The sequence below is a fragment of the Mobula hypostoma genome, chromosome 22, assembly GCF_963921235.1.
Source record: "Mobula hypostoma chromosome 22, sMobHyp1.1, whole genome shotgun sequence".
In the NCBI taxonomy this organism is placed as follows: domain Eukaryota; kingdom Metazoa; phylum Chordata; class Chondrichthyes; order Myliobatiformes; family Myliobatidae; genus Mobula; species Mobula hypostoma.
In genome coordinates, this window is record NC_086118.1 from 3,875,037 (window position 1) to 3,899,182 (window position 24,146).

A 24,146-nucleotide genomic window follows, 5' to 3' on the forward strand; every position below is an offset into this window, starting at 1 on the left:
GCTACAACAATCCTCTAAACTATCAACAACTCCATCAACCTTCATGTTATCTGCAGACTAAGTAACCCACCCTTCCACTTCCTCATCCAAATCATTTATAAAATCACAAAGAGCAGGGGTCCCAGAACAGATCCACGTGGAACACCGGTGGTCACTGATCTCCGGGCAGAATACTCTCCATCTACTACCACCCCCTGCCTTCTATGGGCAAGCCAGTTCTCTATTCACACAGACAAGATTCCCTGGATCCCAAGCCTCCTGACTTTCTGAAAGAGCCTACCATGTGGAATGCTATCAAACACCTTACTCACCTTATTCATACACACCTCACCCACTGCTCTACCTCATCAATGTGCTTTGTCACGTCCTCAAAGAATTCAGTCTGACTAATGAGGCATGACCTGCCCCTCACAAAGCCATGCTGACTATGCCTAATCAGACAATGCTTCTCCAAACAATCAAAAATACTGTCTGTCAGAATCCTCTCCAATAAATTACCCACCAATGAAGTCATTTTCAGAGTTATCTTGACTCTCTTTCTTGATCCAAGGAATAACACTTGCTACCAACAATTATCTGGTACTGAGCCTGTGGCCGTCAGGATGAAAAGATTATTGTCAAGGTCACAGAAGTTCCTTTCCTCCCCTTCCGTAGTAACTGAAGTATATCATGACCACAAGAGATTTTGCAGATACTGGAAATCCAGAGTAACCGAGTGCTGGAGGAACTCAGCATCTGCAGAAAGAAATAAAGAGCCAACATTTTGAGCTGAGTCTCTTCATCAGGACTCATTTGGCTCCAGTACCTTTCCATTCCTAATGTTTTTTCAAATATTCTAGCATGTTCTTCTTTCGTAACATCAACAAGTTCTGGCATATCGGCCTGTTTTACTCTGTTGTCACTGTCACCGAGGTCCCTCTCACTGGTGAATACTGAAGCAAAGTACATATTAAGGACCTCCCCTACCTTCTCTAATGCTTCTCCCTGATTGTTCCTATCCTCCCTCTGACCATCCTGCTCTTCACATACAATATGTGTAGAGCACCTTGTGGTTTTCCATAATCCTACTCATCAAGCCCTTCTCATGCCTCTTCTTGCTCTACTAAGTCCTTTCTTCTGCTCCTTCCTTGCTATCTTGTAACTCTCTAGAGCCCAGTCTGATCCTTGCTTCTTAAGCCTTAGCAAGCATCTTTCTTTCTCTTGACTAGATGTTCCACATCTCTTGTCACCCATGGTTCCTTCACCCTACTGTCCTTTCTCTGCCACAATGGGACAAATCTATCCAGAGCTTCATGCAATTGCACCCTAACAACCTCCACATTTCTGTTGTGCTTTTCCCTGAGTATATCTGTTCCCAGTTTATGCTCCCCAGCTCCTGCCTTATAGCATTATAATTCCCCCTCCCCCAATTAAACTCCTTCCCATACTATCTTCTCCTATTCCTCTCCAAGGCTATCGTAAAGGTCAGGGAGTTGTGGTCACTGTCTCTGAAATGCTTTCCCACTGGGAGATCTGACACCTGATCTGGTTCATTACCAAACACCAGATCCAATATGGCCTCTCCTCTAGTCAGCTTGTCTACATATGGAGTCAGGAATCAATCTCGGACACACCTAACAAATTCCACCCCATCCAAACCTTTTGCAATAAGGAGGTGCCAATCAATATTAGGGAAGTTGAATTGCCCCATGACAACAACCCTGTTATTTTTGCACCATTCCAAACATATGCCTCTTCGTCTGTTCCACTGTGTATTTGTTGCCACTGGGAGATCTACAGAATGCTCACAGTGGAGTAATTACTCTCTTCCTGTTTCTCACTTCCAACCCCACTGGCTAAGTAGAGAATCTCTGATTATCAATGCCACCCCAACACCTCTTATATCTCCCTCCCTGTACCTTTTGAAACATCTAAACTCTGGAACATTCAGCAGCCAATCCTGCCTTTGTGAAAGCCAAGTCTATAATGGCCACAACATCATAGTTCCATGTACTGACCCATGCTCTAAGTTCATCACCCTTGTTCTTGATACTTGTTGCATTAAAATAGACACACTTCAACCCATCCCACTGACTGCAATTTTGCCCCAACGACTGCCTATCCTTCCTCACAAGTTCTCCACACACTGCATCTACCTGTACACCAACTGCCCCATCCTTTGACCTACTAATCTGCTTCCATCTCCCAGTGGATTGCTGTAGTCAGTGGGTTATGCAGGTGACAGTGGGGCCAATTGATGTCACCATTAACTGAACGGTGCCCATCTGTGTGAGTTGGTGCTCCGAGAAAGAAAATATGACCCATATTTTCAAATGGCAATTCTGCTGTTGTTCGTTCCTTCACAGACTCCTTAACAAAGTCCGAGACTATACCTGCGTATGAAAACTATGTGGACAATCTATTCGGCTCAGTGTTCTCGCATGGAGGAGGGGTAAGTGTAGAGTGCAGAGATGAGCTGACTGAGTGAAGGTGGAGACAAAAGCTGATAGGGGGTACATACCAAGGTGGGGATTGGGTACTGAATGCACGTCAGTTCTGGTGAATCCACAGGGGTGAGTGTATGTGTGTGTCTCACTGGTGAATCCACAGGGGTGTGTGTGTGTGTGTCTCACTGGTGAATCCAGAGGGTGTGGGTGGGTGTGTGTTTGTGTGTGTGTGTCTCACTGGTGAATCCACAGGGTGTGTGTGTGGGTGTGTGTGTGTGTGTGTCTCACTGGTGAATCCACAGGGTGTGTGTGTGTCTCACTGGTGAATCCACAGGGTGTGTGTTTGTGTGTCTCACTGGTGAATCCACAGTGTGTGTGTGTGTGTGTGTGTGTCTCACTGGTGAATCCACAGGGTGTGTGTGTGTCTGTGTCCCATAAGGATCTGTTCTGGGACCTCTACTTTTCGTGATTTTTATTAACGACCTGGATGTGGGGGTAGAAGGGTGGGTTGGCAAGTTTGCAGATGACACAACGGTTGGTGGTGTTGTAGATAGTGTAGAGGATTGTCAAAGATTGCAGAGAGACATTGATAAGATGCAGAAGTGGGCTGAGAAGTGGCAGATGGAGTTCAACCCGGAGAAGTGTGAGGTGGTACACTTTGGAAGGACAAGCTCCAAGGCAGAGTACAAAGTAAATGGCAGGATACTTGGTAGTGTGGAGGAGCAGAGGGATCTGGGGGCACATGTCCACAGATCCCTGAAAGTTGCCTCACAGATAGATAGGGTAGTTAAGAAAGTTTATGGGGTGTTAGCTTTCATAAATCGAGCGATAGAGTTTAAGAGTCGTGGTGTAATGATGGAGCTCTATAAAACTCTGGTGAGGCCGCACTTGGAGTACTGTGTCCATTTCTGGTCGCCTCACTATAGGAAGGATGTGGAAGCATTGGAAAGGGTACAGAGGAGATTTACCAGGATGCTGCCTGGTTTAGAGAGTATGCATTATGATCAGAGATTAAGGGAGCTAGGGCTTTACTCTTTGGAGAGAAGGAGGATGAGACGAGACATGATAGAGGTGTACAAGATATTAAGAGGAATAGATAGAGTGGATAGTCAGTGCCTCTTTCCCAGGGCACCACTGCTCAATACAAGAGGACATGGCTTTAAGGTAAGGGGTGGGAAGTTCAAGGGGGATATTAGAGGAAGGTTTTTTACTCAGAGAGTGGTTGGTGCGTGGAATGCACTGCCTGAGTCAGTGGTGGAGGCAGATACACTAGTGAAGTTTAAGAGACTACTAGACAGGTATATGGAGGAATTTAAAGTGGGGACTTATATGGGAGGCAGGGTTTGAGGGTCGGCACAACATTGTGGGCCGAAAGGCCTGTACTGTGCTGGACTATTCTATGTTCTATGTTCTATGTTCTATATGTGTGTGTCTCACTGGTGAATCCATGGGGGTGGGTGTGTGTGTGTGTGTGTGTGTGTGTGTGTGTGTCTTTCACTGGTGAATCTACAGGGGTGTGTAGTCGGTGTGTGTAATGGGAGTGGTGCGTATCGTGGAGAAGTGTGTAGTCAGTGTGATAATTTCCCATATCTTGGCAGCCTTCCTTCTTCAAGAAGCAACATTAACCTCTAAATAAATTGCAGAATCGGCTGTGTGAGTGGAGCTTTTGCCAGACTGAGAAAGGTTTTTTGAAGATTGGAATATGAAGACCAGCACTGAGCTTCCTGTCTAAACAGCTGTGGCCCTCCCTCCTTGCTTTATTGAGCGAGGTCAGGATCAGAATCAGAATCTGGTTTATTATCACCGGCATGTGATGTGAAATTCATTAACTTAGCAGCAATAGTTCAATGCAATACATAGTATAAAAAAATAATATTAATAAATAAATAAGTACATCAATTACAGTACATGTATATTGAATGAATTAAAAATCATGCAAAAAACAGAAATACTGTATGTATATTTAAAAAAAGTGAGGTAGTATCCAAAGCTTCGATGTCCATTTGGGAATCAGATGGCAGAGGGGAAGAAGCTGTTCCTGAATCGCTGAGTGTGCCTTCAGGCTTCTGTACCTCCTACCTGATGGTAACAGTGAGAAAAGGGCATGCCCTGGGTGCTGGAGGTCCTTAATAATGGACGCTGCCTTTCTGAGTCACCCTGAAGATGTCCTGGGTACTTTGTAGGCTAGTACCAAAGATGGAGCTGACTAGATTTACAACTCTCTGCAGCTTCTTTCGGTCCTGTGCAGTAGCTCCCCCATACCAGACAGTGATGCAGCCTGTCAGAATGCAGTGATGCAGACAGAATGCTCTCATGGACAAGATACAGGATGCCGAGAAACTTACCATCAAAGATGTCTCCGAAAGATTCCGAGAGTTAGCTGGAAGAACAGGCGTACTAACTCCCACATCCTGAAGGAAGCTAACGTTAACTCCATAGCCACAATTGTGACTCAACACCAATTGTGATGGGTTGGCCACATCATCAGCCTGGCTGACTCCCACCTTCCCAAACAACTCCTGTTCAGCCAACTCAAGGATGCAAAGTGCGCTGCTGGAGGGCAGAAAAAGTGGTTCAAGGACAATATTCTCGACCTAGCTGAGGAAGTGACACATCAACATGAATGGATGGGAGAAATTAGCAGATTAGGGAAAGCTGGAGAAGGACTGTCTATGAGGGGACTGCACAGCTCAAAGAATACCTCCAGTATGCCGCTGAAACTAAATGGCTTCCATGTAAGGGGAGACTGGGAAAGGCCCAACCAGCTCCATCCACCAGCACCTCAATGACCTACACTTCCCAACACTGCAATAGGGCTCGCGGATCACAGATCGGCCTCTTCAGTCATCTCAGGATCCACAAGTGACCAGATCTGCCACCAGGAGAAGAATCATACTTGACAATGAGTGATGGCTGGTGATGAGTCAGTGTGTGGTGATGGTGAGTGCAGTGGGGATGTGTGCCAGTATGGGGTGAAGAGGTGAGTTTTAGATCTGTGTCAGCACTGGGGTGTGTGTGAGTGATGGAGGGAGATCGGGTGTGAGAGCAGAGAGTGTAAACGTTGGTGAGATCGGGTGTGGGAGAGTTGCTGAGTGTGAGCAGTGTCTGTAACTGCACAGATTTTGTGCAGTGAGGTTCTGACAGATCCTTCTGATTCACTTTTCAGGAAATGGAGAGACCGAGTGACCTAAACAGGCGGATGAAAGGAGGCGGGGGGATAGGCCCACCACAGGCAGGAGCGTACATGACCACAGGTCAGGGACATCCTGGCACTCTTTGTTATGAGCAGCGAGTGGTGAATGAGGACTTGTAAATGAAAATAACATGCAGAGGCAAGAAGACTGGAAGCGATTTGAAGTGGGCTGGTGGGGATTGGGTGTGGGCTGGGTGAGGGTGCGTGTGAGTCTGAGGAATGGGAAAGGCAGACTGTGAGCTGCAGAGATGAGTTGGTGATGAGTGTGTACAGTGGAACCATTTACACCTAGTGTGTGCTCTGTTCCATCTCAGGGATATTTATTGATTACTTCTCTTTGTTCATAGGTGTACCAATGGTCCCCAGCTACTCAATGGGTAGGTACATGCTCTTCTGTTCACTCAGTATAACCCCTACTGTCTATGGGAAGTCTCTATGATTAAATGTATGATTGTCCTTCACTCTCCTGCCTACTTTTTTCTCCACCCACAGTCTGTATCTTTGTTACTCCCTGTGCGTTTCACAAATGTCGTTTGACATGAAGGAGCAACAACTAATTAGTGAGAGGGGATGCAATGGTTTCCTTGGCCAGCTCTGACCTGATGCCTTGGACTTCATGGTGTTTGGAATCAGTGTTGGAGACTCCTTTAGATACTTCCACTTGGATGTCTTTCCGCTGCCAAGACTGGGTCTGTTCTGTGGTTGGAAGACAAGTCTACCACACTGTCTGCTAGTGACGAGCTGCTACTTGACAGATCTCCCAATTTAGACACCCATTCTAGATGTTTATGAGGACAGAAACTATAGGGCTGGAAAGGATTTTGTCATGTCTGAATTCTTTCCTGGATTGATGCCCAGTTTACTGTCTGCGTTCATACTTTCTCTCTTTCAACATAGCAGTTTGATACAGCAGAGTTCCTTACCAAGCTGTTCCAGAGGGAAGTTACAATCAGCCAGGTGCTTGTGGGCCTGGGCCATATATAGTCCAGACCAGGTAAGGGCAGCAGATTCCCTCCCCTGAAGACCACTGGGGCAATCACTTGCAGGATTCAAGCATGGTTAGAGTGGTAGACACACCAGCAGTGTCAGAGCTGTGCTCATTGAATCTCACAAGAGAGAAGAAACCCATTAGACAATAGACAATAGGTGCAGGAGTAGGCCATTCGGCCCTTCAAGCCAGCACTGCCACTCACTGTGATCATGGCTGATCATCTACAATCAGTATCCAGTTCCTGCCTTATCCCCATAACCTTTGATTTCACTATCTTTAAGAGCTCTATCCACCTCTTTTTTGAAAGCATCCAGAGACTTGGCCTCCACAGCCTTCTGGGGCAGAGCATTCCATATATCCACCACTCTCTGGGTGAAAGAGTTTTTCCTCAACTCCGTTCTAAATGGCCTACCCCTAATTCTTAAACTGTGGCCTTTGGTTCTGGCCATCACCCCTGTGACAGTTCCCTGGAGAATGGAGATACAAGTAACTGTAGACGCAGAGTACAGAGAAACCCAGTGGATTGACCAGCATCTGTGGAGGGAAGGAAATTGTCGACGTTTTGGGTTGAAACCCTGCTTCAGGACTGACACTGCTGTGCCCACTGAGTTTCTTCAGTAAAATTGTTTTTTGCTGCTTGGGGAAGGTTTGATTACTTCCATTCTCCTATACCTTCCCCTTCATCCAGGAAATCAATTCCCTTCCCAACTGAATCCAATTTAATGTGCTTCAAGTGTTGGGAATTTCAGAATGAATAAGAAAATTACATTGCCTCTTTTCAAATGTTATTATACAACATAGAACATAGAATAGTACAGCACAGTACAGGCCCTTTGGTCCACAATGTTGTGCCTCCCATATAAGCCCCCACCCTAAGTTCCTCCATATACCTGTCTAGTAGTCTCTTAAATTTCACTAGTGTATCAGCCTCCACCACTGACTCAGGCAGTGCATTCCACGCACCAACCACTCTGAGTAAAAAACCTTCCTCTAATATCCCCCTTGAACTTCCCATCCCTTACCTTAAAGCCATGTCCTCTTGTATTGAGCAGTGGTGCTCTGGGGAAGAGGCACTGGCTATCCACCCTATCTATACCTCTTAATATCTTGTACACCTCTATCATGTCTCCTCTCATCCTCCTTCTCTCCAGAGAGTAAAGCCCTAGCTCCTTTAATCTCTGATCATAATGCATACTCTCTAAATCAGGCAGCATCCTGGTAAATCTCCTCTGTACCCTTTCCAATGCTTCCGCATCCTTCCTATAGTGAGGCGACCAGAACTGGACACAGTACTCCAAGTGTGGCCTCACCAGAGTTTTATAGAGCTGCATCATTACCTCGCGACTCTTAAACTCTGTCCCTCGATTTATGAAAGCTAACACCCCATAAGCTTTCTTAACTACCCTATCTACCTGTGAGGCAACTCTCAGGGATCTGTGGACATGTACCCCCAGATCCCTCTGTTCCTCCACACTTCCAAGTATCCTGCCATTTACTTTGTACTCTGCCTTGGAGTTTGTCCTTCCAAAGTGTACCACCTCACACTTCTCTGGGTTGAACTCCATCTGCCACTTCTCAGCCCACTTCTGCATCCTATCAATGTCTCTCTACAACCTTTGACAATCCTCTACACTATCTACAACACCACCAACCTTTGTGTCATCTGCAAACTTGCCAACCCACCCTTCTACCCCCACATCCAGGTCATTAATAAAAATCACGAAAAGTAGAGGTCCCAGAACCGATCCTTGTGGGACACCACTAGTCACAACCCTCCAATCTGAATGTACTCCCTCCACCATGACCCTCTGCCTTCTGCAGGCAAGCCAATTCTGAATCCACCTGGCCAAACTTCCCTGGATCCCATGCCTTCTGACTTTTTGAATAAGCCTACCGTGTGGAAACTTGTCAAATGCCTTACTAAAATCCATATAGATCACATCCACTGCACTACCATCATCTATATGCCTGGTCACCTCCTCAAAGAACTCTATCAGCCTTGTTAGACACGATCTGTCCTTCACAAAGCCATGCTGACTGTCCCTGATCAGACCATGATTCTCTAAATGCCCATAGATCCTATCGTACATCCTTCATAGTACATGGTCCTACCCCCACACCCTTGCACACTACAGCAGTCCTCTCTGGGGCATTAAAGTAGTGGTTAAGATTAAGATTGGCTTCATTTGTCACATGTACATCAAAACAGACAGTGCAATATGTCGTTTTGAATCAACGACCAACACAGTCCAGGCAGGGATTGTGCGGGTGGCAGCCCAGCAAGGGCCACCATGCTTCCAGCACCAACGAGGAAACCAGAGACCCAGAGGAAAACCGGTGTGGTCACAAGGAGAACGCATAAACTCCATACAGACAACAGCGGGATTCGATCTGCGATCTGCAATTGCTGGCACTGTAACGGCTACTCTACTCTGCTGCCCTATTGGTTAGTTAAGGCTTGACTTCAGGTCATCAGGAATAAATATCTTGCACTGCCTTATTGTATCTATTGCATAGGATGGTGAATTGAATTATTCCTGTCTGCAATGTCTTAATGGTCTTTACCTCTGTATGCTAAGTACAGTGGATAGTTTCACCTGACACCATTTATACAGAAAACCTTTGACGCTATATAGGAAGAAGCATGGTGTGAAGAAAGAAGATGGCTGTGCCAGGTACATTATCTGTATCCTTTACTTTCTCTTATTCAGGTGTTCCGATGATGCCTCAGATGCAACAGATGACTGCTGTACCTACTTATCAGACCCCAGTAATAAGTGCAGCTGTGCCTTCAATGCAACCGATGCCTGCAATGCACCAGATGCCTGCAATGCAGCCGATGCCCGCAATGCAACCGATGCCCGCAATGCAGCCGATGCCCGCAATGCAACCGATGCCCGCAATGCACCCGATGCCTGCAATGCAGCCGATGCCTGCAATGCAAACAGTTCCTGTGATGCAGCCAGTGGAGCCATCAGTGCCAGGTAGTGGAATGATCTCGGGTACATCTCTTCATCTCAGTTCCAGCCAGCCTGGCCCTGTCTACTCCCTCACGTACTTTAATTTGCAGCATTACTGAGTGTTCACTTTTATTCCAGTTATACTGCAGTGAAAGGGACACCACATCACTGTCCAAGATCAATGCTTGTTTTTCCAGTGTCATGCTCCAAAATAAGAGGCAGGCTTCTTCAGTTTATTTGAAGGCCAGAGATGTGCTGAAGGTCACACAGATGAAGGGAAAGCAGGATTACTTGGACATGGGCCTACCCCTATCCCTGAGAAAAATGTTCACTTCTTCACGAGTGCAGTTAACATTTGTCTGAGGTAACCTCTGTAAAATTTAGGGCTTAAGAATGCACAACCAAGTTAAACTGCCCCTGTCTCCATACTTATTTTCACCTTACCTTTTAAAGAAATATGTCAACAAAATAGAGAGAGTACAGAGAAGATTTACGAGAATGTTACCTGGGTTTCATCTCCTAAGTTACAGAGAAAAGTTGAACAAGTTGGGTCTTTGTTCTTTGGAGTGTAGAAGGTTGAGGGGGGACTTGATAGAGGTATTTAAAATTATGAGGGGAATAGATAGAGTTGACGTGGATAGGCTTTTTCCATTGAGAATGGGGGAGATTCAAACAAGAGGACATGAGTTGAGAGTTAAAGGGCAAAAGTTTAGGGGTAACATGAGGGGGAACTTCTTTACTTGGAGAATGGTAGCTGTGTGGAACAAGCTTCCAGCAGAAGTGGTAGAGACAGGTTCGATGTTGTCGTTTAAAGTTAAATTGGATAGATATATGGACAGGAAAGGAATGGAGGGTTATGGGCTGAGTGCAGGTCGGTGGGACTAGGTGAGAGTAAGAGTTCGGCACGGACTAGAAGGGCTGAGATGGCCTGTTTCTGTGCTGTAATGGTTATATGGTTTACAATGTTTCAGGAATACACAACTGGACACCATCAGTTCTTTAAGAGCTCTTCTTCAGTACTTTTGAGTGATAAAGACTGTAAGTAATCAGATCTGGTTAAAAACGTAGAGAACCTACAGCACAATACAGGCCCTGAACATGTACTTACTTAGAAATTACCTAAGGTTACCCATAGCCCTCTATTCATGTACCTATCCGGGAGTCTCTTAAAAAACCCTATCGTATCTCCCTCCACAACTGTCGCCGGCAGCCCATTCCACGCATTCACCACTCTCTGCGTAAAAAACTTACCCCGACATCTCCTCTCTACTTCCAAGCACCTTAAAACTGTGCCCTCTCATGTTAGCCATTTCAGCCCTGGGAAAAAGCCTCTGACTATCCACATGATCAATGCCTCTCATCATCTTATACACCTCTATCAGGTCACCTCTCGTCCTCCGTCGCTCCAAGGAGAAAAGGCCGAGTTCACTCAACCTATTCTCACAAGGCATGCTCCCCAATCCAGGCAACGTCCTTGTAAATCTCCTCTGCACACTTTCTATAGTTTTCATATCCTTCCTGTAGTGAGGTGACCAGAACTGAGCACAGTACTCCAAGTGGAGTCTGACCAGGGTCCTATAGAGCTGCAACATTACCTCTCAACTCTTAAACTCAATCCCACAGTTGATGAAGGCCAATGCACCGTATGCCTTCTTAACCACACAGTCAACCTGGACTCGGACCCCAAGATCCCTCTGATCTTCCACACTGCCAAGAGTCTTACCACTAATACTATATTCTGCCATCATATTTGACCTACCAAAATGAACCACCTCACACTTATCTGGCTTGAACTCCATCTGCCACTTCTCAGCCCAGTTTTGCATCCTATCAATGTCCCACTGTAACCTCTGACAGCCCTCCACACTATCCACAACACCCTTAATCGCTGTGTCATCAGCAAATTTACTAACCCATCCCTCCACTTCCTCATCCAGGTCATTTATAAAAATCATGAAGAGAAGGGGTTCCAGAACAGATCCCTGAGGCACACCACTGGTGATCAACCTCCATGCCGAATATGACCCGTTTACAACCACTCTTTGCCTCTGTGGGCAAGTCAGTTCTGGATCCACAAAGCAAGGTCTCTTTGGATCCCATGCCTCCTTACTTTCTCAGTAAGCCATGCGTGGGGTACCTTATCAAATGCCTTGCTAAAATCCATATACACTATATCTACTGCTCTACCTTCATCAATGTGTTTCGTAATATCCTCAAAAAATTCAGTCAGGCTTGTAAGGCACTACCTGCCTTTGACAAAACTGTGCTGACTATTTCTAATCATATTATACCTCTCTGAATGTTCATAAATCTTGCCTCTCAGGATCTTTTCCATCAACTTACCAACCACTGAAGTAAGACTGACTGGTTTATAATTTCCTGGGCTATCTCTACTCCCTTTCTTCAGTAAGGGAACAACATCTGCAGCTCTTCAATCCTCCAGAACCCCTCCCGTCTCCATTGATGATCGAAAGATCGTTGCCAGAGGCTCAGCAATCTCCTCCCTCACCTCCCACAGTAGCTTGGGGTATATCTCATCTGGTCCTGGAGACTTAGCCAGCTTGATGCTTTCCAAAAGCTCCTGCACATCCTCTTTCTTAACGTCTATATGCTCAGGCTTTTCATTCCGCTGTAAGTCATCCCTACAATCGCCAAGATCCTTTTCCGTAGTGAATACTGAAGCAAGGTATTCATTAAGTATCTCTGCTATCTCCTCTGGTTCCATACACATTCCTACTGTCACACTTGATTGGCCCTATTCTTTCACGTCTTATCCTGTTGCTCTTCACATACTTGTAGAATGCTTTGGGGTTTTCCTTAATCCTACTCATCAAGGCCTTCTCATGGCCCCGTCTGGCTCTCCTAAGTTAATTCTTAAGCTCCTTCCTGCTAGCATTATAATCTTCTAGATCTCTATCATTACCTAGTTTTTTTAACCTTCCGTAAGCTTTTCTTTTCTTGACTAGATTTTCAACAGCCTTTGTATACCACGGTTCCTGTATCCTACCATCCTTTCCCTGTCTCATTGGAATACCTATACAGAACATCATGCAAAATAGACAATTGACAATAGACAATAGGTGCAGGAGTAGGCCATTCGGCCCTTTGAGCCAGCACCGCCATTCACTGTGATCATGGCTGATCATCCACAATCAGTACCCTGTTCCTGCCTTCTCCTCATATCCCTTGACTCCGCTATCTTTAAGAGCTCTATCTAATTCTTTCTTGAAAGCATCCAGAGAATTGGCCTCCACTGCCTTCTGAGGCAGAGCATTCCACAGATCCACAACCCTCTGTGTGAAAAAGTTTTTCCTCAACTCCGTTCTAAATGGTCTACCCCCCATTCTTATACTGTGGCCTCTGGTTCTGGACTCCGCAACATCGGGAACATATTTCCTGCCTCTAGCGTGTCCAATCCCTTAATAATCTTATATGTTTCAATCAGATCCCCTCTCATCCTTCTAAATTCCAGTGTATACAAGCCCAGTCGCTCCAATCTTTCAACATATGACATTCCCGCCATCCCTGGAATTAACCCAGTGAACCTACGCTGCACTCCCTCCATAGCAAGAATGTCCTTCCTCAAATTTGGAGACCAAAACTGCACACAATACTCCAGGTGTGGTCTCACCAGGGCCCTGTACAGCTGCAGAAGGACCTCTTTGCTCCTATACTCAATTCCCCTTGTTATGAAGGCCAACATGCCATTAGCTTTCTTCACTGCCTGCTGTACCTGCATGCTTACTTTCAGTGACTGATGAACAAGGGCACCCAGATCTTGTTGTACTTCCCCTTTTCCTAACTTGACACCATTCAGATAGTAATCGGCCTTCCTGTTCTTGCCACCAAAGTGGATAACTCGCACTGTCTCCATGCTTTCTCCATTTGTGAGCCAACAGCATCTTCCTCCATCTCTTTAGTTTGGTTCCCACCCCCTAGCAATTCTAGTTTAAACTCTCCCCAATAACTTTAGCAAAACTCCCTGCCAGGAGATTGGTCCCTCGGGATTCAAGTGCAACCCATCCTTATTGTACAGGTCACTCCTGTAAAAGAGTCCCAAAAGAGGTCCCAACGTTCCAGAAATCTGAATCCCAACCCCCACTCAATCCCTCAGCCACGCATTTATCCTCCACCTCATTCTATTCCTATACTCACTATCGCATGGCAGAGGCAGTAATCCCGAGATTACTATCTTTGAGGTCCTGCTTCTCAACTTCCTTCCTAACTCCCTGTAGTCTGCTTTCAGGACCTCCTCCCTTTTCCTACCTGTGTCATTGGTACCAATACGTACCATGACCTCTGGCTGTTCACTTCAGAATATTGTGGACGTGATCAGAAACATCCCAGACCCTGGCACCTGGGAGGCAAACTACCATCCGCATTTCTTTCCTACGTCCACAGAATCACCTGTCTAACCCCCTAACTATAGAGTCCCCTATCACTACTGCCTTCTTCCCTTCTCTACCCTTCTGAGCTACAGGGCCAGACTCCGTGCCAGAGGCACTGTTGCTTCCCCCAGGTAGGTTGCTCCCCCCCAACAGTACTCAAACAGGAGTACTTATTGTTAAGGGAGACAGCCACAGGGGTACTTTCTAGTATCTGCCTTTTGCCCTTCCCTCTCCTGACCATGACCCACTTCTCTGTCTCCCAAGGCCCTGGTGTGACTACTTGCCTATAACTCCTCTCTATCTCCTCCTCAATCTCCCTGACCAGACAAAGATCATCTGTTTGCTTAAAGTATTGCAAGGAATAGGGATCGGAAATTATTTTCTTTGATGAGGGCTTTCAGGAGAGAAATCAGTACATTTTCCCACAAATTGGTTGAAACCTAGTTCTCCCTCTAGGATAGCCAGTGATTGCCCAGAAGCAGCTGGAACTCCCCAAGTGTCTGTCAGGTAAAAGTATCGAGGAAGTTAAAAATAGAGGTGCAGGTCGATAGCTGCAGGGTAGAGCTGCCTGGAGTGTTGGAGCGATGTAATCCAGGAGTCACTAGAGAGCATTAACAGGCACGTACTCACCCTGGTACACACGACTCTGAGGCATTCTCTGAAACCTTCAGTGTGTTTTTTTGTGCTTCCCTTTCATTGACTCTGTGTATGAAGTCATGCTGGAAAATGCAACACTGATTGTTGGACAATCTTGACCTGAATTTTAATTTGGCAATCTTCATACATGAGAATACCTATTCATGGTTTCACATACTACTGATTACAATGGAGAAACACCATGCATTATTTTCCCAGACATGACAGCTTGAAACTTGGGAGCTGTGTATAGTGCAGTCAAATCATCTGCTATCATTTAAATCATTGTTAGTGTGGAGATAAGTGAGTTCATTTTGTAGAGATTCTGCTGCTGAATCAACAAGGAAACTGTTGGTTTTGTGAGGTGTTTTCCATGGAATTGTTGGTCTGATACCATATGCCTTTCTCTACAGTAATGATGGTTCCACAGGCCAGTATGCCTCAGATGCAGCCAATGCAGCAGGCGTCCCAGTACTCAAGGCCTCAGATTTCTCAGCCTTCAAATCGATTCAGCTCCTCCTCCTCCCCCCAACTTTCAACTCAGCAGGAAAGTTTCATCAACCAGCAGGCTCTGCTATTGGTGAGTGCACAAGCACGCTAACCGACAGTTATAATATGTTGGATTGTTGGCCACACAAACCACCCACTTAGATAATAAATTTACTTTGAAGTATGTATATGTCACCCTGAGATTTGTCTTCTTGCAGGCATGCTGAGTAAATCAAAGAAACACAATAGAATCAATGAACAACAACAACACAACAGGTGGACAAACAGCCAGTGTGCAAAGGACAACAAACTGTGCAAATACAAAATAATAAATAAATAAATAAATAAATAAGCAATAAATATCGAGAACATGAGATGAGGAGTCCTTGAAAGTGAGTCCACAGGTTGTGGGAACAGTTCAGTGATGGGGCAGGTGAAGTTGAGTGAGGTTATCCCCTCTGGTTCAACAGCCTGATGGTTTACAGGTAATAACTATTCCTGAACCTGGTGGAGTGGGTCCTGAGGTAATAACTATTCCTGAACCTGGTGGTGTGGGTCCTGAGAGTTTTGTACCTAATTCCTGAAGGCATCAGTGAGAAGAGAGCATGGCTTGGGTGGTAGGGGTCTTTGGTGATGGATGCTGCTTTCCTGCAACAGCACTCTGTGTAGGTGTGCTCAGTGGTGGGGAGGGCTTTACCCGCGATGGACTGGGCCGTATCCGCTACTCTTTGTGGGATTTTCTGTCCAAGGGCATTGGTGTTTCCATACCAGCCTGTGATGCAGCCAGTCAATATACTTTCCATTATGCATATATAGAAGTTTGATAAAGTTTTAGACTTCATGCCAGATCTTGGCAAACTCCTAAGGAAGCTGAGGTGCTGTCGTGCTTTCTTCATAATTACACTTACAAGCTGGGCCCAGGGAAAGAGCCTCTGAAATGGTAATACTGAGGACCCTCTCTGCCTCTAATCCCGGGGTGAAGACTGGCTCGTGGGCCCTCAGCTCCTTGGGCTTGCTGAGATTGAGTGAGCAGCACAGCCAGATCTTCAGTCTCCCTCCAAGATGCTAACTCTTCACCACTTTTGATACAGCCTACAACAGTGGTTTTGTCAGTGAACTTAAATATGCCATTGGAGCTGTGCTTAGCCTCACAGTCACAAGTATAACGCGAGTAGAGCAGGGGGTTAAACACACAGCTGTGCTGATGGAGATTGAGGAGGAGATGTTGAACTGGCTGGGGTCTGCAAGTGAGAAAATCGAGGATCCAATTGCACAAGGAGGTATTGAGGCCAGGGTCTTGAAGCTTGTTAATTAGTTTTGAGAGGATGATGGTATTGAATGCCAAGTTGTAGTCGATAAAGACCATCCTGATGTGTACATCTTTGCAGTCCAGATGTTCCAGTGTTGCGTGAAGAGCCAATGAGATGGCATCTGCTGTGGACCTGTTGTGATGGTGGGCAAATTGGAGTGGATCCAAGTCATTTCTCAGGCAGGAGTTGATATGTTTTCTGACCAACCTCTCAAAGCATCTCATCACAGTGATACTGTATGATGATCATTGAGGCCAGTTCCACATTCTTCTTAGGTGCCAGTATAACTGAAGCCTGCTTGAAGCAGGTGGGTACCACAAACAGCTGAAGTGAGAGGGTGCCGATACCAGTGATCACTCCAGCCCATTGATTAGCATAGGTCTTTAGGACTTGTCCAGGTACCCTGTCCGGACCGGATGCTTTTGTAGGTTGACCCTTCTGAAGGATGCTGTCACATTAGCTTCAGAGTGTCACATCTAAGGGCCGTTTTTAAAAGAAAAAGAAATGATTTTTTTTTCAGTTGGTATGTTGATTGTATTTTCTTGGTGTGCAATGTTCTTTGGATTGCATACCTTCTATGTCGACTTGTTTGTGCTTGGACTAGCTCTGGTTTTGTACTTTGTGTTGCAGGGCTCTCATCTGGGATCAAGGGGATTGTTAAGCTCTGTGTATTGATCACTTTTATTCAGTTTTGGATAATTTGATTAGCGTGGGATTTCAGGTGTTAGCTTTAAGGATTATCTCTTTGTCTGGACACCTGGGTTGCCCGATTGGTCCCAAATCCCTATGTGCTGTAGGGTGTATTTCAGCAGGGGGCTTGCCAACCCCTCTTTACTCAGTCATCATTGTGGATCCTTGTCTGATGAAACTCCGAACGAGGTCTTCTGTGTATACAGTTCTTCAGATTCTGTATCATTTCCCTGAGTTCTTCTTAGTTTTGCTGGTTAATTTTTGTTTTGTTTGAATTGCAGAAATCTTTGTGATTTCTGCACTTTGAGTTCACTAACGACCCAAGCCAGAGAATGATCTCAGCAGGATACAATGTGCAGTCAGATCTGGCAAAGCAGAGTGCCATGGTCAGTCAGCAGGATACAATGTGCAATCAGACCTGGCAAAGCAGAGCAGCAGCTGCAGGAAATGGCCAATGTCTTTCTCTGCCATCACAGAACCTGTAAAAGGCCAGGACTCAGGTACACCACCACCTCAAGAGGAGAGTGCCAAGAGCTCCCTAAATCTGCCTCCTCTGATGGGAGTCCCAAAGTCGTACCGTGGGTTTATAACCTAGTGTCTCTGATGTTCAAACTGATGCCGCACAGACAAAGTAAAGTGGTTTACATTACTTCCCTCCACTCCGGTAAAGCTCTGGGATGGGCAACAGCAAGGTGGCAGAGAGGGGATCCCGAATGCTTCTTTATTGACCCACACCCACATCAGTGCCCTGTGTTTAATCACCCCATCAGTGGGCAGCAGGCCACCTCCAGACTTCATGACATAAGATGGGTCGAGGAGCATGGCTGGCTATCCAATCGAATTCAGAACTTTGGCTCCAGAGAGTGGGTGGAATAGCGAAGGTCTGGTGGCCATGTTCTGCAAAGGGTTTAACAACCTTAAAGATGATCTGACAGCTTGTGATCCTCTGCCGGACCTTAATGGGCTAGTTGGTTTAGCCCGTTCATCTGGACATCTGTCTGTCAGAATAGCAGCAGGAGCAACACCAGGAGGAGCCCTGCTTCTATCCCACCTATCTTCACCCTCCACCAACTTACCATTTCCTCCTACAGATCCTTTGCCAACCTAGCCACTGGATGCCCTGGAACCCATGCAGTTGGGCAGGACACACCTTTTGGCTGCTGAACACAACAGATGATTTACAGAGATGTTGTTTCTGCTGTGGAGAACGGAGGCATGGTCTTGCCTTGTACCCCAAGAGGTTGGCAAACTCCAGCGGCCACCCAGTGAGGGGAGATCTGTGACGGGCCCTGAGGCTTTTCCCATAAGTACTGCCCCAGGGTTACATTAACCCTCTTGTTTGATATGGAATCAAAAGGAGTTTCCCAGCCGGCCATTTGTTGACTTTTTAGACTTAGATAGGGACAAATGGGGGTCCCTATCTCTAAGCTTGATCATCTCCTTACCATCACTGCGCTAAATGGTAGGCTCTTGAACTGGGAAGGTTTGTTACATTTCCGGATTGTTAGGCTTTTGGATTGGGAATCACCATGAAACATTAAAGTTCCACTTGATTCAGTCTACAGAGGTCCCTTATTCTTGGGTATCCATGGTTGCCTCAGCATGGACCCTGCGATTGGCTGGTCTGGGGGAATTATTACCAGTTGGTCCCTAACAGCCAGAATGTTTGCTATCCCGGAACCATGAGTCTGTTTCCTGAGCGCCCAAAGTCAAGATGAAGATCCTGTGCCCAACCACCTTGAGTGAAAAGTTATTAATAAGATTAAGTAGGTCCCTCCTGAATACTCAGATCTCCTCGCAGTTCTTAGCAAGAGAAAGGCTACCTTGCTGCTAGCCCCTTCGTAATTGTGATTGTGGCATTGAGTTACTCGTGGTTCCTATCCTTCCCGAGGGAGGCTGTTCTCCTTACCTGGTCCTGAGAAACGGGCTGTGGACGATTACCTCGATGATGTATTGACAGCGGAGTTTATCAGACCCTCAGCTTCCCTGCAGGGACGAGTATTGCCACCAAGAAGGATGGCAGGCTGAGACCCTGTATTGATTATTGAGATCTTAAGAAGACTACTGTTAAAAATCATTAAAAATCATGAACTCACCCTTTGATTTACTGCAAGGGGCCAAAGTTTTCACTAAATTGGGTCTCAGGAATACCTACAATTTAATTTGGATTCATCAAGGTAATGAACGGAAGACAGCATTCAATACTCACACCAGGCAGATAACCACTCAAGGGGAGTAATCTAGTTCCCAGAAATGTTCCCTTAGGTCGCCTTTTTGCACCATCCAAACTTAGGTCAGAGCTCAAATGGGGGCACGCATCCAGGATAACAGCCCACTCCGGAATTTCACATACCCTAGAATGCATAAAAAGACATTATTGGTGACTTGGTATTAATGGAGACATCGTGTCATTTGTCCAAGCCTGTGATGTTTGTGCCTCTTTGCTAGATTCCAGTTCTCCTCTGTCCTTTCCCCATCCTCTCCCATCTCTCTCTCGATCTTATCACTGGCTTGACCTCTTAACATTCCTTTAGTCATTGTTGATCGATTTTTCAAGGCTTGTAAGTTTTTCTCCTCACTAGACTGACCTCAGCAATTGAAACTGCAGACATTTTATTACAGCATGGATTTTCTTCCAATATTTTCTCCGACCAGGTCCAAGTTTTGGCAAGCATTTTGTAAATTTATTGGAGCTACTTCTAGCCTTTCTTCTGGTTTTCAGCCACACGGGAATGGTCAGACCAAGAGGTCTAACCAAGATTTAGAACACACTCTTCATTGCCTTGTTTCTGGTAATAAATCCTCTTGGAATGACCATTTATTTGGGCAAAAATAGCTCATTACACCCTTTACGATTCTTCGCTTAACATAACTCTTTCCAAATGTAAATTTGGGTTGAAGCCTCCTGTCTTTCCTGAACGGGAAGTGGAAATCAGTATTCCATCTGCTAAACAGTTTATTGAGCACTGTAAACAGTGATGGCTTAAGCCAAGAGGACTTTGGCACTTGTTTTGGTGAGGCAGCAATTCAATGTCAACAGGAGGAGACGTCTGGGTCCTGCTTTTGCCATGGGTCAGTGGTTTGGCTCTCTACCTGAGATCCCTTCTTAAAATTGAATCCCATAAATTAGCTCCTCACTTCATAGAGGCCCTTCAGAGTTATTTAGAGAATCAATTCTGTAATTTAGAGATTACAGCTTCCCAGGTCTCTCCAAATCTATCTACCTTTCACATATCTGGGCTGAAACCAATACTCTCTGGTTGATTATCCACTCCTCCTAGAATCCTGGACAGAGCACCTGTTTACACTGTCTGTTGATTGCTTGACTCCCGGCACATTAAGGGACAGTTCCAGTATTTAGACTATTGGGAGTGGTATGGTCCTGATGAAAGGAGTTGGGGGTATTATGGATCCTGACTTGATGACTGACTTACATTGGCTTCACCCCAGGCACCCCAAGCCGCTAGGAGACAGCTTGGTGGGCGTGGGGTTCTATCACAACAAGGGGTCATTTTTAAAAGAAAAAGAAGAGATTTTTTTCAGTTACTACGTGGACTGTATTTTCTCAGTGTCACCTTGTGTATATTCAGAGTTCCTTGGATCCTTCACCTTTTATGTCTAATTGTTTGTCTTTGGACTCAGTTGGGGTTTTCACTTTGAGTTGCAGGTGTCTCATTTGGGATCACGGGATTAGAAACATAGAAAACCTACAGCACGATACAGTCCCCTCGGCCCACAAAGCTGTGCCGAACATGTCCCTACCTTAGAACTACCTAGGCTTTACCCATACCCTCTATTTTTCTATGCTCCATGTAGCCATCCAGGAGTCTCTGAAAAGACTCCTCTGTAACTCCCTTGTCCATTCGTCCCTCCACACTAATCTCCCTTCGGGAATTTCTCCGTGCAAGCAAGCAAAGTGCTACACCTGCCCATCCACCTCCTCCTTCACGTCTACTCAGGGCCCCAAACAGTGCTTCCAAGTGAGGCATCACTTCACCTGTGAATCTGCCCGGGTCGTTTACTGTGTCCGGTGCTCCTGATGCAGCATCCTGTACATTGGTGAGACCTGTCATAAACTGGGGGACCACTTCGTCGAGCACGTCCACTTCATCTGCCAAAAGTGGAACTTCCCAGTTTGCCCAGTGTTTTAATTCCAATTCCCATTCCCGTTCTGACATGCTGGTCCATGGCCTCCTCTTGTGCTACCCTCAGGGCGGAGGACAAACGTCTTACATTCTATCTAGGTAGCCTCCAATCTGATGGCATGATTATTAATTTCTCCTTCCAGTCATAAAAAAATTCCCTCTTCCTCCCCTCTTCTATTTCTCACTCTGACCTTTTACCTCTTCTCACCTACCGAACACTCCCCTCCCCAGGTCCCCTCTTCCTTCCCTTTCTCCTATGGTCCAATCTCCCTATCAGATTCCTTCATCTCCAGCCCTTTACCTTTCCCACCCACCTGGCTTCACCTATCACCTCTAGCTATCCTTCTTCCACCCCCCCCCCGATTTTTATTTTGGCATTTTCCCCTTTGCTTTGCAGTCCTGAGGAAGGGTGCTGAGCCGAAACATGGACTGTTTATTCATTTCCATAGATGCTGCCCGACCCGCTGAGTTCCTCCACATTTTGTGTGAGTTGCTTTGGATTTCCTGCGACTGCAGAATTTCTTGTGTTTCTCATTCCCCCATGCCACTGAAAGTAAAGCCATGGTTTAGTACTGAGCCATTCAAATGTGGAAAGTGTGAGGTGTGGTACTTTGAGAGGACAAACTAGCGTAGAACTTACACAGTGAGTGGTAGGGCACTGAGGTGTGTGGTAGAACAGAGGGAACTGGGAATACAGATCCACTGTTCTTTGAAAGTGGTAAATAGATCCTAAAGAGAGCTTTTGGCACATTGGCCTTCATAAATTACAGCACTGAGTACAGTACAGGAGTTGGGATATTCTGCTGAAGATATTGGTGAGGCTGAATTTAGAATAATGTGTGCAGTTCTAGCTGCCTACCTACAGGAAAGGTATCAATAAAGTTGAAAGAGTGCAGAGAAAATTTACAAGGATATTGCTGAGAATTGAGGACATAAGTTATAGGGAAAGAGTGAATAAGTTAGGACTTTATTCCCTGGAGTGTAGGAGAATGAAGGAGGATGTACAAGTCCTGAGTTCAGATAGGATGAATATATCCAGGCTTATTCCTCTGAGGTTGGGTGAGACTAGAACTAGAGGTCATAGGTTAAGAGTGAAAGATGAAATACTTAAGAGGAACCTGGAGAGGAACTTCTTTGCTCAGAGAGTGATGTGGGTATGGAACGAGCTGCCAGCAGAACTGGTGGATGCAGGCTCGACTGAAACATTCCAGAGCGGTTTGGATAAATACATGGATGAGCAGGGTATGAAGGGCTATACTCCGGGTACAGGTAGATGGGACTAGGCAGAAAACCAGGTTGGCATAGAATAGATGGGCTGAAGGGCCAGTTTATGTGCTGTAGTGCGCTGTCACCCTTCAAATGAAATGAGCCAACGTATCATTTCCAATTTGTTGAACTCTCTCTTTATCCAAAACACCATCTGATTCGGTCCCACATCCCTTTGTTGGGGAGATTTCTCCTTACTGAAGCACTAAACGGCCGAGTGCTTACTGCAGCCTGAGACTGGTGTAGAAGTTTATTGATGTCTCAGTAGAGGTTGAAAATGGACTTTTCCTGGAGTGAAGTGGAATAACCATGTCATTATGTGCCAGTCCAGAGATTCCAGCAGGATCTTCCCCTTGTGGGTCTGGTGCAGTTTCTGCATCGGGTATAATGACATTATGTAGTGAACTTTGCTCTGTTTAGAGCATTTCCAGGGAATGCAGGCAGTTAATCTGATTAACCATTCTAGTTAGCCCTTCCCCACCCCCTTCAGCTATTACCTCAGTCACTGCGCTGTAAACACTTTAAATCACTGTTTATAATGCTGTTTACTTTGTAAATACATGCTGATATCTATGCACAATATTTATTCCTTTCTGGACTTTAACCATATTTTATATAATCCTTTATGCTTTATAACTGTTCAATGGTGTTATGTTTTATTGCCAGTCATGGTAACACGCCACAACAAATTCCTAGCACATTTAAATGTTTATGGCAAATAGAGTTAACCCTTTTCTGAAAATAGTCCTTACACACCTGGAGAAGGATGCTTACGTGAGAATGCTGTTTTTAGACTACAGTTCAGCATTCAACATCCTAATTCCCTCCAGGTTCGACAAGAAGCTCAGAGACCTCGGCCTTCACCCTGCCTTGTGTAGCTGGATCCTGGACTTCCCGTCAGGGCACCGGCAGGTGTAAGAGTGGGGTCCCTCACCTCTGGCCTTATCTAAAACAATAACGAGGCAGCCTACAGAGAAGAAGTCATCTCCCTGACACAGTGGTGTCAAGAAAACAGCCTCTCCCTCAATGTCACAAAAAACAAAGGAGCTGGTTGTGGACTACAGGAGGAATGGAGACAGGCTAACCCCCATTGACATCAATGGATCTGGGGTTGAGAAGGTGAACAGTTTTAAGTTCCTTGGGATACACATCACCAAGGACCTCACATGGTCTGTACATACCGGCTGTGTGGTGAAAAAAGCACAACAGCACCTCTTTCACCTCATATGGTTGAAGAAGTTTGGTATGGGCCACCAGATTCTAAGAACTTTCTACAGGGGCATAATTGAGAGCAACCTGACTGGCTACATCACTGCCTGGTACGGGAACTGTACCTCCCTTAATCGCAGGATTCTGCAGAGAGTGGTGCAGACAGCCCAGCACATCTGTAGAAGTGAACTTCCCATTATTCAGGACAAATACAGAGACAGGTGTGTAAAAAGGGCCCAAAAGACCATTGGAGACCTGAATCACCCCAAACACAAACTGTTCCAGCTGCTACCATCCGGGAAACAGTACCGCAGCATAAAAGCCAGGACCAACAGGCTCCGGGACAGTTTCTTCCACCAGGCCATCAGACTGATTAATTCATGCTGAAACAATTGTATTTCTATGTTATATTGACTACCCTGTTGCACATATTATTTATTATA

The 24,146-nt window shown here is 45.8% G+C and overlaps 1 protein-coding gene across 1 annotated transcript in view; it reads left to right on the forward strand.

Annotated features, from left to right (window-relative positions):
- Positions 1 to 24,146, forward strand: part of LOC134336618 (unconventional myosin-XV-like) — a 315,256-nt gene that overhangs the window by 270,499 nt on the left and 20,611 nt on the right. The window contains exons 35-39 of the mRNA XM_063030961.1: positions 2,346 to 2,431; positions 5,593 to 5,680; positions 5,967 to 5,996; positions 9,322 to 9,594; positions 15,008 to 15,174. Of these exons, the coding sequence (XP_062887031.1) occupies positions 2,346 to 2,431; positions 5,593 to 5,680; positions 5,967 to 5,996; positions 9,322 to 9,594; positions 15,008 to 15,174 (644 nt within the window). The remainder of the gene's footprint in view (positions 1 to 2,345; positions 2,432 to 5,592; positions 5,681 to 5,966; positions 5,997 to 9,321; positions 9,595 to 15,007; positions 15,175 to 24,146) is intronic.